At 42.6% G+C, this 15,238-nt stretch overlaps 1 protein-coding gene across 5 annotated transcripts in view; it reads right to left on the bottom strand.

Annotated features, from left to right (window-relative positions):
* SIPA1L2 (signal induced proliferation associated 1 like 2) overlaps nt 1–15,238 on the bottom strand; it is a 238,632-nt gene that overhangs the window by 18,441 nt on the left and 204,953 nt on the right. For all 5 annotated transcript variants that reach the window (XM_012506652.2, XM_030812675.1, XM_030812673.1 and 2 more), the window contains 2 exons: nt 12,757–12,910; nt 9,958–10,177 (listed from right to left, as the gene is read on the bottom strand). In XM_012506652.2, coding sequence (XP_012362106.2) covers nt 9,958–10,177; nt 12,757–12,910 — 374 coding nt within the window. The remainder of the gene's footprint in view (nt 1–9,957; nt 10,178–12,756; nt 12,911–15,238) is intronic.

The following is a 15,238-nucleotide window of genomic DNA, read 5'->3' as shown; positions in this document are numbered from 1 at the left end:
TCAGAACACGGCACCACTGTCCCTCCCAGAGTCAGTCAGAACACGGGCACCACTGTCCCTCCCAGAGTCAGTCAGAACATGGGCACCACTGTCCCTCCCAGAGTCAGTCAGAACACGGGCACCACTGTCCCTCCCAGAGTCAGTCAGAACACGGCACCACTGTCCCTCCCAGAGTCAGTCAGAACACGGCACCACTGTCCCTCCCAGAGTCAGTCAGAACAGGCACCACTGTCCCTCCAGAGTCATCAGAACACGGGCACCACTGTCCCTCCCAGAGTCATCAGAACACGGGCACCACTGTCCCTCCCAGAGTCACTCAGAACACAGGCACCACTGTCCCTCCCAGAGTCAGTCAGAACATGGGCACCACTGTCCCTCCCAGAGTCAGTCAGTCAGAGCACGGGCACCACTGTCCCTCCCAGAGTCAGTCAGAACATGTGCACCACTGTCCCTCCCAGAATCAGTCAGTCACAGCATGGGCACCACTGTCCCTCCCAGAGTCAGTCAGGAGTCAGTCAGTCAGAGCACAGCACGGGCAATGCTGTCCCCTCCCAGTGAGTCAGTGAGCACAGGAACCACCATCCCCTCCCAAAGTGGCCAAGATAATTTTTCCTACTCTTAATGGAAAAAGAAAACATGAGGCTGCAGTTGCCCAAAAGGGATCTAGCTGGAAAAATGGAGGTTTGTAAAAAGCAGCCGAGTCTGCACTGGTGAGAGGTCGGCCAGCATGTACGGGCAGCGATGGCAGGGCGATTAGAATCAAGCCTCTGCATACTATTGTAATTTCGCGGTTTTCTTCCAGGGGGCTTCTTTTGAGTACATCCAGGTCTGACTATTGCAAGATAAATTCTCATTTTCTTCAGGGGAGACTTTCCTCTTTTGAAAAGTGTTGCAGGCTTTACATTGCTGTAGGAAGTATTGCAGCAATCTCCATCCTGATTTATAAAGCTTGCTGAGGAACACTTCTAAGCTGAGCACCACAAACTTGAGATGCCTCAAATACCAATTGATTATAAAAATGTAGTAAAGACTAACTTTGCTTTTATTAATACATGAGGTTGAGGATGCTATTTTATATACAAAGCACATACATAGTGGTTGGACTACCTTTCCTGACTTAATAGATGGTTTTATCAATGGCTAAAGCAGAAACCACTCACCCATCCTGTATTCAATGTTGGGTGGTTTTCCTTTGGCTATGAATGGACCTTTTCCATTTCTTTTTCTCCTTAAACTCTCATCAAGGTACTTAAGTGTTTATGTCATTAATAATACTCGTTGTTAAGAACTTATTATGTATCTGAGGACAAGTTCTAAAAAGGCTTCAACCGGACTTTCTTTAATGTGACTTTTCTGAACCTGCCCAGAACACTGCATGCAGCTGCTTGTGAACACATCTGACTAATTAGACCAATCAAAATAATGACCACCTGGCTGTCTGAGCCTGCAATTATGTTAAGTAAGGGGGCATAATTAACCAAATGCACCTGTAATTTTTATTCCCACATCCTTTTGGGTAGCTGTGAAATGCTGGCATCTGGACTAAGACAGCTAGTAAATTTGGCCTTGAAGGAGACTGACAGACTTTTGAGACTCTGGACAGATGCAGCTCTTACCAGATCTCCAACAGTTACAGCTACACCAATTTTCCATGCTACCTACCACCTTTAGAAGTTGGGGTAATATTCCACCCAATTATTCCCTGCTTCTATTTTGAAGGGAACCCAGTAATGGATATATTGTCCACATTGTTTCCACCCTCCCTTCTCCACATGCTTTTCTTTGAAACGAAACTGGCTCTTTCTTGTTCTACTTGTTCTGTGTGTGATGTGCTTGTCCTTGCCAAGAGGTTAACCAGCAGAGGAGGGAAGCAGCAACACAGGAGTGGGAGGTGGGAAGGAGGGCACCCAGCACTCACTGTTTCCCAGGAGCATCCTCGCTCCCTGCTGGGCAAAGACTGGGCTGAACTGGCCGCCAGGTCCTGTCTCAGTTGCTTAGGAAGAAAGGGTTCCAGAAAGGTAAAGAAAGACCCTCAAGCAGAAAGGTAAAGAAGCCCAGGAATCTTCCTTCACTTAAAAAACACTTCCTTCTCTCTCTGCAACTCATACGCTGCTTTGCTCAAGGCAAGTTTTCTGCACCGAGTGTAAAGAAATTATATATGGAGGCAGCAATTACTTTTGTCACTGATTTCCACATGGCTGAGCTCTTTGGGAAATGGTGCAAGAGTGGCATAGCTCTGTGAGGGCCACGGAGGTCAGGCAGGCTGGACTCTGGGCCCACTGCAGCACCGTCCTCCCTCCTTCCCTCACTAGAGGGGAAGCATCAGGGAGCGGAATGGAATTCTATTCAGATATACGGACATTTCTACAGAAAGTACATACATTCTGTTCATCATGTTTTACTAAGAAATGCCAACTTGTGAATTTTCCTTGTGTTTATAAAGAAACAATCCTTCACTCCAGCTTCTGACATTCCTGAAGGCTAAAATCAAGCCTAACACACATTCTATGTGCTACTTTTTCCCCTAAGACCACTATACAACAAGATCCTTACTTGGCGATAACAGGAGACAGGAAAAGAGAAAAATAACACAGTAGACAGGAGGGGTAAAATGCAATAAGAACAGAGGGGATGGTGGCCAGTCCCGATTCACAAGCTGGGATGTGAGATTAATGTCCCTTGCTTCCCCTTCGCCTGGTCCCTCCTGCAGCTGTGTGCTCAGAGAGCCATCTTTCCCCGGTACTCAATAGAGTGGTTTCCTGACAGTCTTGAGTGAAATAATTAAAGCTCTGACAATTCCTAAGCACTAAGTTCCTGATACATGGCCACTCATAATTTTGCCAAGGCACAAATGTGAATTTTGGTGGCCCAGAGTGCGTGAGTGGGCCTGGCTGCCCACAGAGCAGCCCAGCCAACCAGCTCTGAAGGTCTCCGCCTGCTACCCTCTATGCAACGCATGCAGAGACCACACGCTAAGTGGCACTAACGGCTCTGGGATCTGAGATGGTCTCAGGGTGTACATTTCACAACCAAAGGCAAGTCCAGACAACCCTTCACCACTTTTAATCTGTATGGCTGGCAAAGCAGGGAGCAGAAGCAAAGGACACTTGTTGGTGACATTTTTTCTGTATTACAAAATATTGTCCCCTCCCTCCTCCAGTGGTGAATGGGACTTCTATTTGATACTGCAGAACTCGCAGAGAAGGTTAGCACAGATGAGATGTCTCCTTTTCTCTAGAGTTTATCTGAAGCACTGTCCACTCAGCAGTCTATCCACAATGTATTTGATAAGTGACTACTGCCTACCATGTGATGGGGGCACAACAGTGGGTAAGGCAGACAAGGCCCTGCTCTCATGAGGCTTTACATCAAAGAAAAGACAATAAATGAGTAAACAAGAAAATACAAGGAGTGATTAAGTCTTCTGCAGAAAGCAAACAGGGTGATGTGACTGTGAAGCTTGGTGGCACATTTCGGGGAGGCCTGTCCAAGGAGCGGACACTTGGCTGAGACGCAAATGATGAGAAGCTTCTTAATGAAGAGCACAGTTTAGGAATAAAAGCTGTGAACATATGTGGATTTAAATCTAAAATCCATCATTTTTCCATAAGCAGGAAGAGCCTCATGTTAATGGCAGTCTTGTTAGATGAAGAAAGAGCCACCTATAGATCTCCATGAATAATCGACATGAAAAACACATACATTTTCTTTTCCATTGATTAGAATATCATGTAACTGGGAAAAATTACTATTCTGTTTTTGTTTTGTTTTTTTGAGTCTCTGACACGGTCCGGATGTTGTCCCCTCTAAATCTCATGTTGAAATGTAATTCCCAGTGTTGAAGGAAGGGCCTCGTGGAAGGTGTTTGAATCATGGGTGGATCCCTCATGATAACGAGTGAGTTCTCGTGAGATCTGGTTGAGTGTGGCATCTTGCCATCGACTCTGTCTTGCTCGCTCTCTTGCTATGTGACACTCCTGCTCCCCCCTCTACCTTCCACCATGACTGTAAGCTTCCTGAGGCCCTCACCAGAAGTTGATGCCAGCACTGTGCTTCCCGAACAGCGTGAAGAACCAAAAGCCAATTAAATCTCTTTTCTTATAAATTACCCAGCCCCAGATATTTCTTTATAGCAATGCAAGAAGAGCCTAACACAGATTCTAAACTAGCCAAAATTATCACTACCCCCATCACTCAGATGATGTTTACTAAGCATCTACTATATTCCAGGAACTACTGGGTACTAAATCAGAACCTAGGGAGAGAATAACTAGTAAGACACAAGTTCTATCCTCAAACAGCCCTGTCAACAAACAGACAAATACTGTTGGTGTTGGTCTGAGAGGGATTTGGAATAAGATATGCACAGTGCTGGCCGAGCGTGGTGGCTCATACCTGTAATCCCAGCACTTTGGGAGGCCAAGGCGGGCGGATCACCTGAGGTCAGGAGTTCAAGACCAACCTGGCTAACATGGTGAAACCGCATTTCTAGTAAAAATACAAAAAATTAGCTGGGTGTGGTGGTACACGCCAGTAATCCCAGCTACTCGGGAGGCTGAGGCAGGAGAATTGCTTGAACCCGGGAGGTGGAGGTTGCAGTGAGCTGAGATCGCGCCATTGCACTCCAGTTTGAGCAACAAGAGCGAAACTCTGTCTCCAAAAAGAAAAAAAGATATGCATAGTGCAGACCTGAAGGGGCAAGAGCAATTGATCACCTGTGCTTTGTGATGCCACAGTGACTGGAACTGTCTTGTCTCCTCAGTTGTACGGTTTTATACGAAAGGCACCATTTGCCTCAGGTATCAAAGCCTGTTATTTTAAATCCAGCTCTACCAAGCCTCAGGAGCCCACACAACTCTTCTGGCCAATTAAGACAAGACTGTGGCTGGGCGCGGTGGCTCACATCTGTAATCCCAGCACTTTGGGAGGCCAAGGTGGGCAGATCACGAGGTCAGGAGATCAAGACCATTCTGGCTAACACGGTGAAACCCTGTCTCTACTAAAGATACAAAAAATTATGGCTAACACGGTGAAACCCCATCTCTACTAAAAATACAAAAAATTAGCCGGGCACAGTGGCGGATGCCTGTAGTCCCAGCTACTCGGGAGGCTGAGGCAGGAGAATGGCGTGAACCCGGGAGGCGGAGCTTGCAGTGAGCCGAGACTGTGCCACCGCACTCCGGCCTGGGTGAAAGAGTGAGAATCCGTCTCAAAAAAAAAAAAAGTGCCAGCCCAGGAAAGTGGGTGATACAAGTGTGGGGCACATTTGCAGGCTCCCCACATGGAGCATGGTGACCTCCTGGCATAACAAGTTTCTCACACAGTTTTTCCAAATGGAAACCCGAACCAATTTTGCATATGGTATCACATACTAATGTCAAATAAGATGAGACATTTAGTGAGTAGAAAACAATAGTAACTGAATTTACTTCATATCCATAATACTTCTTGGGAGTTCTCAGGATGAGTCAAAAAAACAGGAGGGAGGGGAGGATACTGTCTGAAAGCATTTTTTGGGCACAGTTGGGTAGATGCCATCCTACCTCACTTCTGGAGAAGACGCTTCTCTGTGCTCATAATTCTTACTGCGCATGTTGCATACGGACCTAAGTCAGCCTTTCAAGAGACTCATGAATTCTGAAAGGGGGGTAATATCAGGGAACCACTGCCTGCGCACCTGCTCTGGCTCGCGACATTGATCTTGTGGCTTCCCATCTGTTTACCCAAAACCTGAAATCACAGTAACCATCTTTACTGAGTCTGAGTTTATTGCTATTATTATAAATGCCAAGGAGCCTCCCAACAGCATTTCCTGGCGGTCAGATACCTGAGGTTTCACAATTACACTTTTCAGAAACCAATGTTTATTACAGGGAAGACTGAGGACATTTGAAAAAAGAGAAGTAAGTATTACACTGAATAATACTGCCTAGTCAAATACTAGTCAAATAGTCAAAACCCTGTTTGCAGGTGGATGGATACCTTGCCATGCCATCCTTGGCAATGATTCTTCCTCTGGTGGTTGGTAGTCCTCATCATCTACAACACAAAACCACCGAGGCTACACATGTGGTCTGAAGCAACACGTGCAAGTATTACATTATAACTAAAATACCAGTTTATTTTATTTATTCTAAACTTTCCCACTCTCCCACTTTTTAACTTCAAGGGGCATTCTTTGTGATGTGCGTAGGTCAGAACTACAGGATTTGAAACCACACACAATATTCTCTATTTTCATTTTTGAAATCTAAGAATTCTCATCAGTCCATTCTCGTAGGAAGATTTCAGAGTTTTGATCTCTGTTCCATAAAAAACCAAAAAATTATCTTTAAGCCTGTGAGCCTGCCAATGCTTGGGATTGTGCTGAATGAACCCAGGTGTCTACTTGCCAAGGAAGAAAAGGAAAATATGACTGCTTTTCAGTGTCACTGGATATCTGGCCTGTGAACTGTGTGTTCAAAAGCCCACTCTCATTTTTTTTCTCATCTGGGCCCTTAAATAAATTTTCTTCTGCTATCTACCAATGACAAAAACAAAGGTCCTAAAGGCAAGGCAGAAATGTTTCAGAAATATTCTCAACTGCTGTATCAGGTGATATTTGCATACCTCCAAGTTGAAGACATAAAGATACAGTACATTTCAGTGACTTCACAGGAAATATAGATGAATCATGACATGAATTACATCCAAAATGAGCTTGTTAAGTATGAAGATTAAGATCTTAGTCTCAAGAGAAGAAAGATTGAGACAGATTCAAATCTGTAACTTTTAAAAACTAAAAATACCTGAAAGAGAAGCCTGTGACTATGATAATCACATGTAGAAAAGGTGCAGAGATTAGGTCTTCCAATATTCACTGGGAAGAGATGGGCAGTTACTGGTGCTTTGCCCTGCTGCCCTCCCTCCAAATTACAAACAAAACCTGATTGAGTCTCTCCTGGTGAAAGATTCTCTTTTCCCTAGGAATGCTCTATGTTTTAAAGTTTAAAAGAAGAGGATCTGCGCTTTCTGAGTCTTCTGCCCAACTCTATCTACACAGCGATTTAAAACCATCTGGAACCAACCTCTGCTCCAAGTTTTAAAGTGAAGCTATGTCTCTCTGAGAAACTAAGAGAAACTACTGGGCAACTTCAAATATTCCTCATTTCTCGCTCAAAGACATCTTCTGGGCATTAACACTGACATTTCAGCTTTTTGGGCTGCTCGAATTTTTGTCTGTCAAACTATTCTTAAAGAGTAGTATCTTCTTAGAGAGGGTCTACAGAATGGCCAGAAACCATAGAAAGAAGAGGATTATTAAAACCTGTCTTGAGTAGATCTTAATGGTGCAAAAGTGATACATACTTGATAGAAATCATAATTCAGATTTTGAATTTTGAACCTTTCCCTGGCTGGTAATATGTGGTATGGACACTGTCGCAATGCTGAACTGTGGCAGTGAGCAACAGCCCCCAGTCAGCCACGCACGAGATTCATGGGTAAATAACTGATACTGTATGGCGTACTGTGTTGCAAGATGATTTTGCCCAATTAGAGGCTAATGCAAGTGTGCTGAGTATGTTTAAGGTAGGCTAGGAAATGCTATGATGTTCAGTAGGTTAGGTGACCATATACATGGTCAACTTACAATATTTTCAACTTACGGTGGGTTTATCTGGACATGGCCCCATCGCAAGTCAAGGAGCATCTATAATCACATAGGCAATTGTGGTAGTCAGAAGGCCAGGGAACTAGAGGCCTCCAAACAACTAGATTCCGGAAGCTTAAACTTTCCATGGACGGGGGGCTGGAAATCAGAAGTTTTTAGGGGAATAGACTTCAATACAAATTACCTCCAGCTTTCTGATTTACATTTTGTTAGTTCATCCATCAAGCCTAGAGAACTTTTTCCAAGTAGTTTCTTAAGTGTAGCTATTGGAGGAGATATATCACTAAATAAGAAGGTTTCTTTAAAGACAGCAAATGGCAAGGGAAACTCTTAGTGCTCTTTCTAGAGAAGTAAAAATGAAGACAAGTAAGGCAGTTTTCAACTAGGACAGTGAATGAACAACGTAACTTGACTGTTTCCTAATTGTGCCTTTGAACACATTAAAAAAGGATACAGTTCTCCAGTATATGACTAGATAAATAAACTACGGTACATCTAGATGATGCAATATTATTCAGCTGTAAAAAGAAATGAGCTATCAAACCATGAAAAGACATGGAGGAAGCCGAATGCTTATTACTAAGTAGAAGAGGCCAGTCTGAAAAGGCTGCACACTGTATGATTCCAACTATATGACATTCTAGAAAAGGCAAAACAATGGAAATAGTAGAAAGATTAGTGGTTGCCAGGAGCTAGAGGGGAGGGAGGGATGAACAGGCAGAGCACAGAGGATTTTTAGGGCAGTGTAACTACTCTGAATGATACTGTAATGGCAGACACATGTCATCTTACACATTTTAGAAACCCACAGAATGTACAACACCAAGAATGAACCCTAACGTAAACCAGGGCCTTTGGGTCATAAGGACCTGTCCACGTAGGTTCATCGATTATAACACATGTACCACTGCCACTCTTCAAGGGCAGGGGTTTGTTGACAGTGGGGAAAACGTGTTGGGAGGTATATGGAAAATCCCTGTACTTTTTGGTGTGAACCTAAAACTGCTCTAAAAAGTCTATTTTTTTTAAGTGAAGCTTAAAAAAAAAAAAAAAAAAAAAAGGACATACATCTTTCACCTGGAAACAAAATGAAGGGTGGAATGTAAGACCAACATAACACACGTACCACAGAGAGTTCACAAGCACACTTCAAACACTGTAAATGAAATAACATTTGCAGGAAAATAGAGTTTTATTGGTTTTACAAAAGCTTTTAAGAGGACATTAAAGTTACCTCTTTACAAAAAAGGGAAAACAGCTAGAGAAATATTAGGAAAGTGGCCTAGGTCTGTCTGACCTTTCACATGGTTGTCAAGAAGGCGTTTAAAGGTTTCTTCAATTTAGGTAAATGGACTCTTTATAACAGGCAGGTTATTATGTTACTTAAAGAAATAGATTAAGAATTTTATGAGATAAGGTTCATTTCCAATTACGTTAAACATTAGAAACATTATTAGAACTTTGATTTCATTTAGCCTGGGACTTCTAAGTGTATTATGAAGTTTGAATTGGTTCTAAAGATATTTTTTGTGATGAAATGAAAAAAAAAAACTTGGCAATGAATATATTTCTGATTAAATTCCCATTCTTTCTATACAAAAATAACTATGTATAAAGGAAATAAGGCCGACTAACATAAAAAAAAGTGCCCTTAAAAACTGACATTAATGAAGGCTTGACACTATGCAAAAATCAAAGATTTTTAGGATTTGAAGGAAAATCATCTAGAAATCATCAGGTTGACCTGTGACTAGTAAGTTGAAATAAGCGGGGACACAAGAGAACACACGTCACCTGCACAGGAACACAAAGCCGCCCACGGGTAAAGCCCAGTCTACAAGCCAGGTCTCCCAAGGCACACGTGCCACCTCCCCATCTCCAGGTACTGAACTGCATGAAGAAACTGAAGGCTAGAAAACCAGATGTCCCTCCTTGCTGTCACCCACTGGAAAACCCACTCCTTACATCAGGGTTTTCTTTTTTTTTTTTAAATCAGGCTAAAGACACTTTCTTCCTTTATAGATACGATAGCTGAGATATGGCACAGAAGTCACTATTGGACTTGACAAAAATATCTAATATGAGTTCTCAGTTGCTTTCAAAAGAGGTAGTGTTACCTAACTTTTTCAAAATGTCCACTCTGGAGCTTTTATATTTGAAAATTATTTAAAACACCAAATAATACATATTTAATAAAAACAAAAACAAACTCCCAAATCACGCCACCCTCAGAGCCCAATGAGGCAGGAGTTGTGTGATCAGCCCACTCTCAGCGCTGGCCAGGGAGGAGCCAGCCCCTCACTTACTTCTCAGGCTCCCCATGCTGGGTGCGGGGTGGGTCCGCGGAGGCAGCGTGCTGTGGTAGGGTGGGGTGGTGCTGAACAGAATGTCGTTGGGCAGGGCTTGGTCAAGCATGGAACTCCGGGAACTGCCAAAGGAGCACCCCCTCCTGTTGCTGCAGATGCTCTCGTCAGACAGCGTGCGGTAAAGTGACCTCCTTGGAGACAGGTTCCCATAGAACGAAAACTAGGGTTTAAACAAGGTGCGAGGAGGGGACAGACATTAAAAAAACGAATGCATGGGGCTTGTTGGACTAAGTCCAGTGGTTTCACATACTATTGTGATAGCTTCTTTGAATTTTCTCTGTTAGCTCAAGAATGCTAAATGCAGCATGCAGGTGATCAAGGCAAATACTCCAGGGCTTGGGTGTAGTTATTAGATTTTATGTTTTCCTCCTTTGACATTCTATGAAATATTATCATGAATTAGACATGCACAGCTTTATTAACTCTGAAATGTTAAATAAAACCTCCATAACCTTATAGCAGTGATAGTTCCTGGAATTATATAAGGTTGCCATTTCAGGCGATAGTTATTCAAAGCCACACATAATACTGGTTTGATTTTAATTTGAGATGACTACATTGTAATATTAGGCAATTTCTTGTGAGGTTCAATCTAATCTAAATAATAATAAGACTAATTGTGAACACTGAAGCTTTGCCGGCCACATAAACACGTTTCCAAAAAACAGCAGCAGTCCAATAAAGTCTTACTGTCCACTTAAAAGTGTCACTTGTGGCTGGGCATGGTGGCTCACGCCTGGAATCCCAGCACTTTGGGAGGCGGAGGCTGGTGGATCACGAGGTCAGGAGATCAAGATCATTCTGGCTAACATGGTAAAACTCTGTCTCTACTAAAAATACAAAAAATTAGCTGGGCTTGGTGGCGGGTGCCTGTAGTCCCAGCTACTAGGGAGGCTGAGGCAGGAGAATGGTGTGAACCCGGGAGGCGGAGCTTGCAGTGAGCTGAGATCGCACCACTGTACTCCAGCCTGGGCGACAGAGCGAGAATCCGTCTCGAAAAAAAAAAAAAGGATCACTTGAAAAAGTCGGTATAATTGTTGAAAATTGAGTTACAATAATGGATCATAACCAGACTTAAATGAACCATTAAAATTACTGTTGTGTTTAATTACAGACAGGGTAAGGAAAATTCTTACTAAAGAAATGAGCGGTCAAATACTCAAGAAAAGTTACATCAAGTCTGAATTTTCAACTACTTCCTTTGCATACTGAACCACATTCCTTTTAGGTAAACAATAGTAAAAGCCAGAATGTTCACATCAAAAGAAATGGCTATTTACATTTATGAATGTAGCAGTAAGTCTAAAAATATTCCTATTGTATATGTTCCTTCCATTCTGTCAAGTCTTTCCAACTGATGAATGGTAACTGGAATGTGTGTGAGCTACAAAGTTAAATTTACATCATGAAAAGAAGGTGATTCGTCTTAGAAGAAAAAAACACATGTCAAGAAGTTCAACCCTCCAAAAAGAAAAGCTATTTACATTCTTTGCACAACAGTCTGCCTTTGCACCCAAGCTTATACAGTATCATGTACATGACTTGATATAAGTTTTTTAAAAAAGACTCATTATGATGGAGTTCTTATGGGATTCCCTCCTCACACACCACCAGCAGGTTCTTCAGAACTTGATTACAGGCATATTAGATTAAAGCAGCTTTGCAGCAGTGTCTAATTAGAGTGTTGTTCTAAAAACACAATTAGGTTAACTGCAGAATTGCTTTACCATAGGGAAGAGAAAAGCACAAAGATCTGCAGTTTGCCCTGGTCATGGTCAGTATGGCAATACCTGATTGCCTTTTTCCTTTTCATATGAACAAGAGGGAGTGCTGGATTAGAAGTGAGAGACAAGGACTCAGTTGCTGACTCTGGCAGCAAATATTTATGAAGAGTTCACATTTCACCATCTGAGGCCTCAGTTACTTGCTAAAAGGGGTGATTGGGCTAAATCGCCTTTAAGTCCTTTTTAGTACTTTGAATTGTTTAGCAAACTGGCTTAAGAGATTGTAATAATAAATAATAATGAAACTAAAGCCAATAAGCAAGCTAACACTCTCGAGTACTACACTGTGAATGACAAAGGTATGCCATTGAACCTGGGGTTGGTTTATAAGATTTACGCATGGCCTTCCTTATGATCTCTGCATATCTCTAAATGGCAGTGTGCAAGTTCCAACCCTGTTTAAAATGCCCAGCAGTGTGCTGTCTAACTCCAGTCCACTTCTGGAACAGGATTACATTTAAGGAGAGGCAGCTTGGAGCAGAGGCTAGAGCTCTGGAACAAGAGTCAGGTGGTGTGAATTTTAACAGCTACTGTTCACGATCACTAGTTATGTCCAGGAACTGTACTAGGCTCTTCTCACATTACTTCTTATCTTCACTGTAACTTCACAATTCAATTATGATCTCCTTTTTTCAGATGAAAGCATTGAGATCAAGAGGCCAAGTCACTTGCATAAAGTCACGCAGCTACTCATTGCTGGAGCCAGGATTTGAGGCTAGCCCAGCCGGACTTTTAGCTCTATCTGAGATTTTAAAAACAGCCTTCTTAACCTCTCCCAGGCTCCCTTTACATACTGATAGAATCAAAATTGGCAACGGTCAGCTATGTGCAGTGAGTCGTTGGTAGGGTCATGAGAGATGAAGCATGTGGGAGTACTCTGGAAACCCTTGAGTTTCTTTAGACTTTTTTTTTTTTTAGTGTTTCTGGTAACTTCAAAGCTCCCTAAGTCACTAACCTTTCTTCGCCCCTCTTCCACTAAGGGGCTGTCAGGAAGCATCAATTTCAGAAAATCTTCTTTAGACAGAACATGTTGAGTCTCTGCAACAGCATCTCCCACCACTGTCTGATGCTGAGTTGCTGTGGACATGACATCCATTTCACTATACATCCTGTTGAAAACAATCAGAATGGAAATTAAGCCTATTTGTAAAGTGCCTGTAGTGGTAAGAATTAAAACCTAGTAACCAGTTTCAACAACCACAAACACATACAAACAATTCTTAGGTCTTAAGTCAGTTCACTTTTGCTGCATTTGCTCCAAATTCCCATGCCATTTCACATTTGTGAAATGAGCTCAACTACAAAGTTAGGTGTCTGAATTATTCAGACACCAATCAGATCTCCAAAGCCCAGGATGAAAAAAATACATAACCAACTTCTAAAATATGGCTGTGTTTTCCCTTTCCTAATCTGTGTCAGAAAACACAGTTTGAAGAATTCATCAGAGGTGATCATATGTCTTTCGAAGCAACACTTGTGTACTCTCGCGGCTGGACAACCAGAGCCCCGATGGCACCCAGGCAACAGAGAGGAAGCCACCCGAGGGAGCCCAGGGTGTACGAGTCATCAATTCACGCATGTGCTAACCATGTTTTATTATCAGTAATTTCACAAAGCTGTTTGGATAAATAAAGCAGCCGTCTCCCTTATCAATATATAAAAATGTATTGACAGACAACAAAAGAGTGTCAAGCTGAATTATTGTTTTCTGCTCCTTTACAGGGAGAAAACTGGGGAGTCATTCTAAAAAGGTTTACTCTGAAAATACAATCTAAGCAACCAAATATTCCTCAAGACACAGTAAACAGTCAGCGGCTGTACTGTCAGAGGAGGCAAACAGTCTTTGCCACACAACCTGAAACATAACACTCTAGGAATTCACAGCCCACAGCATCGAGCTGGAGAATGACCTGAACGTTATTGCTGTGTGTCTCCGAGATGACTCTTGGTTTCAAAAGCTAGGCTATCTTGTCACTGTGTGACAGCTCACTGGGAAACTGCTAGAATAAGAAACATACACAAACATGCTCAAAATTAAGAAGGATTTCTCTAAAATCCTCTATGGCTTTGTTCCCGAGGTAGGACAGGTTTCCTTGTACCTCTCAGTTCTTGAAGCACAAGCTACAGTTACAACATGAACAAATAGTGGCTGCAAAAAAAAAAAAAAAAAAAAGGAAGCATTTCATAACTTTTAAAACATTACTGAAGATTTAGTTGGTTTGTGGGATGGCATGACATGAAAATGGGAGCTACAGGAAGAACCCAAGACGCTGGGTTGTGCACAAAAGCCACATAAGGAAAACAAAACAATATAGTTTTTACAAAGACTGCATCCAAGAAGCACCCAACATTTGATCCTGAGGTGAGTTAGGCGGTGCTGAAGAGCTCCAGGCCATATGTGTTTTGGGAAAAATCCCAGGTCCTACCAATAACTGCATGGATAAAAATATTATATCTATAATTACGATTACAATGTGCTGTTCTAGTTTCTAAATGTGTTTATAGAATATGTGTTAAAATATGTGTTTATAAAAATCACTAGCTTTCTCTGCTAAACTAGTAATTTAAAGAAATTATCCAATGACGTGTCATAAATATGCTCCGGGGTTTACTCTGTGCCAGCCACTGTGAGTAGTGAAGTAAGCAGGACATGCGGCTTGCACAGGACCCCCAGTCCGGGTGTGTGTGCATGTGGTATGTATGTGGTGTGTGTGCTCTGCAGGCTGAGATGACTGATCAAGTGCAAAGACACTGTAGGAAGTACTGGGCTAGCAAGTGCAGAGAACAATCCCCTTTGGGAGGGTGCTGGCCAGGCTCAGAAACTCACAAAGGGCATTTAGGCAGAGGGGACAGCATGAATGGGTGCACAGAAGCCTGAGACAGAACTGCTCATTCGCTTATATTATTTAAAAATGTAAGACGATATTATTAACAAAATTAACAGTAGGGCTTCCACAATATGATTTTGAGAAATAACTGGTCTATGTGAAACTTTTGGAGCGCACAACTGATTTTTCTTCGGTGCACAATGAGACACTAAAAATATGCTGTACTTGGCTGGCTGTTTTCTAAGCATATCCTTCAGTGATCCGGGAAAACACTGTCTTGATAAAACTTCAAATTTAGTTAGTGCAGTCCTATATGATTGCCTTGCCTTAGAAACACTCTGTGTTGCTGGGCAGAGCCTGGGGCACCTGCTCCATCTGCCAGGATGAGCCCGCACACTGACCAGGAGCCCTGGTCTTGAATCCCAACACCGGCCTCTTGCGATAACCAGTTTGAGCTCAAATCCTCTCCATAAAATGCAAGTTAGGACAGAAGAACTTCTACAGCCTCTCCCCTCCCAGGTGTACCCAAGAGCATGTGTGGGGACTGCCTTTTGCCCTTCCACACCACAGGGGTCCCCAGGTGGGGAGCTCCAGCGGAGACACAATCTT

This window comes from Nomascus leucogenys, chromosome 5 (assembly GCF_006542625.1).
Source record: "Nomascus leucogenys isolate Asia chromosome 5, Asia_NLE_v1, whole genome shotgun sequence".
Lineage (NCBI taxonomy): Eukaryota > Metazoa > Chordata > Mammalia > Primates > Hylobatidae > Nomascus > Nomascus leucogenys.
The sequence above is the reverse complement of the archived record's forward strand: the minus strand, read 5'-3'. Positions and strand labels throughout refer to the sequence as shown.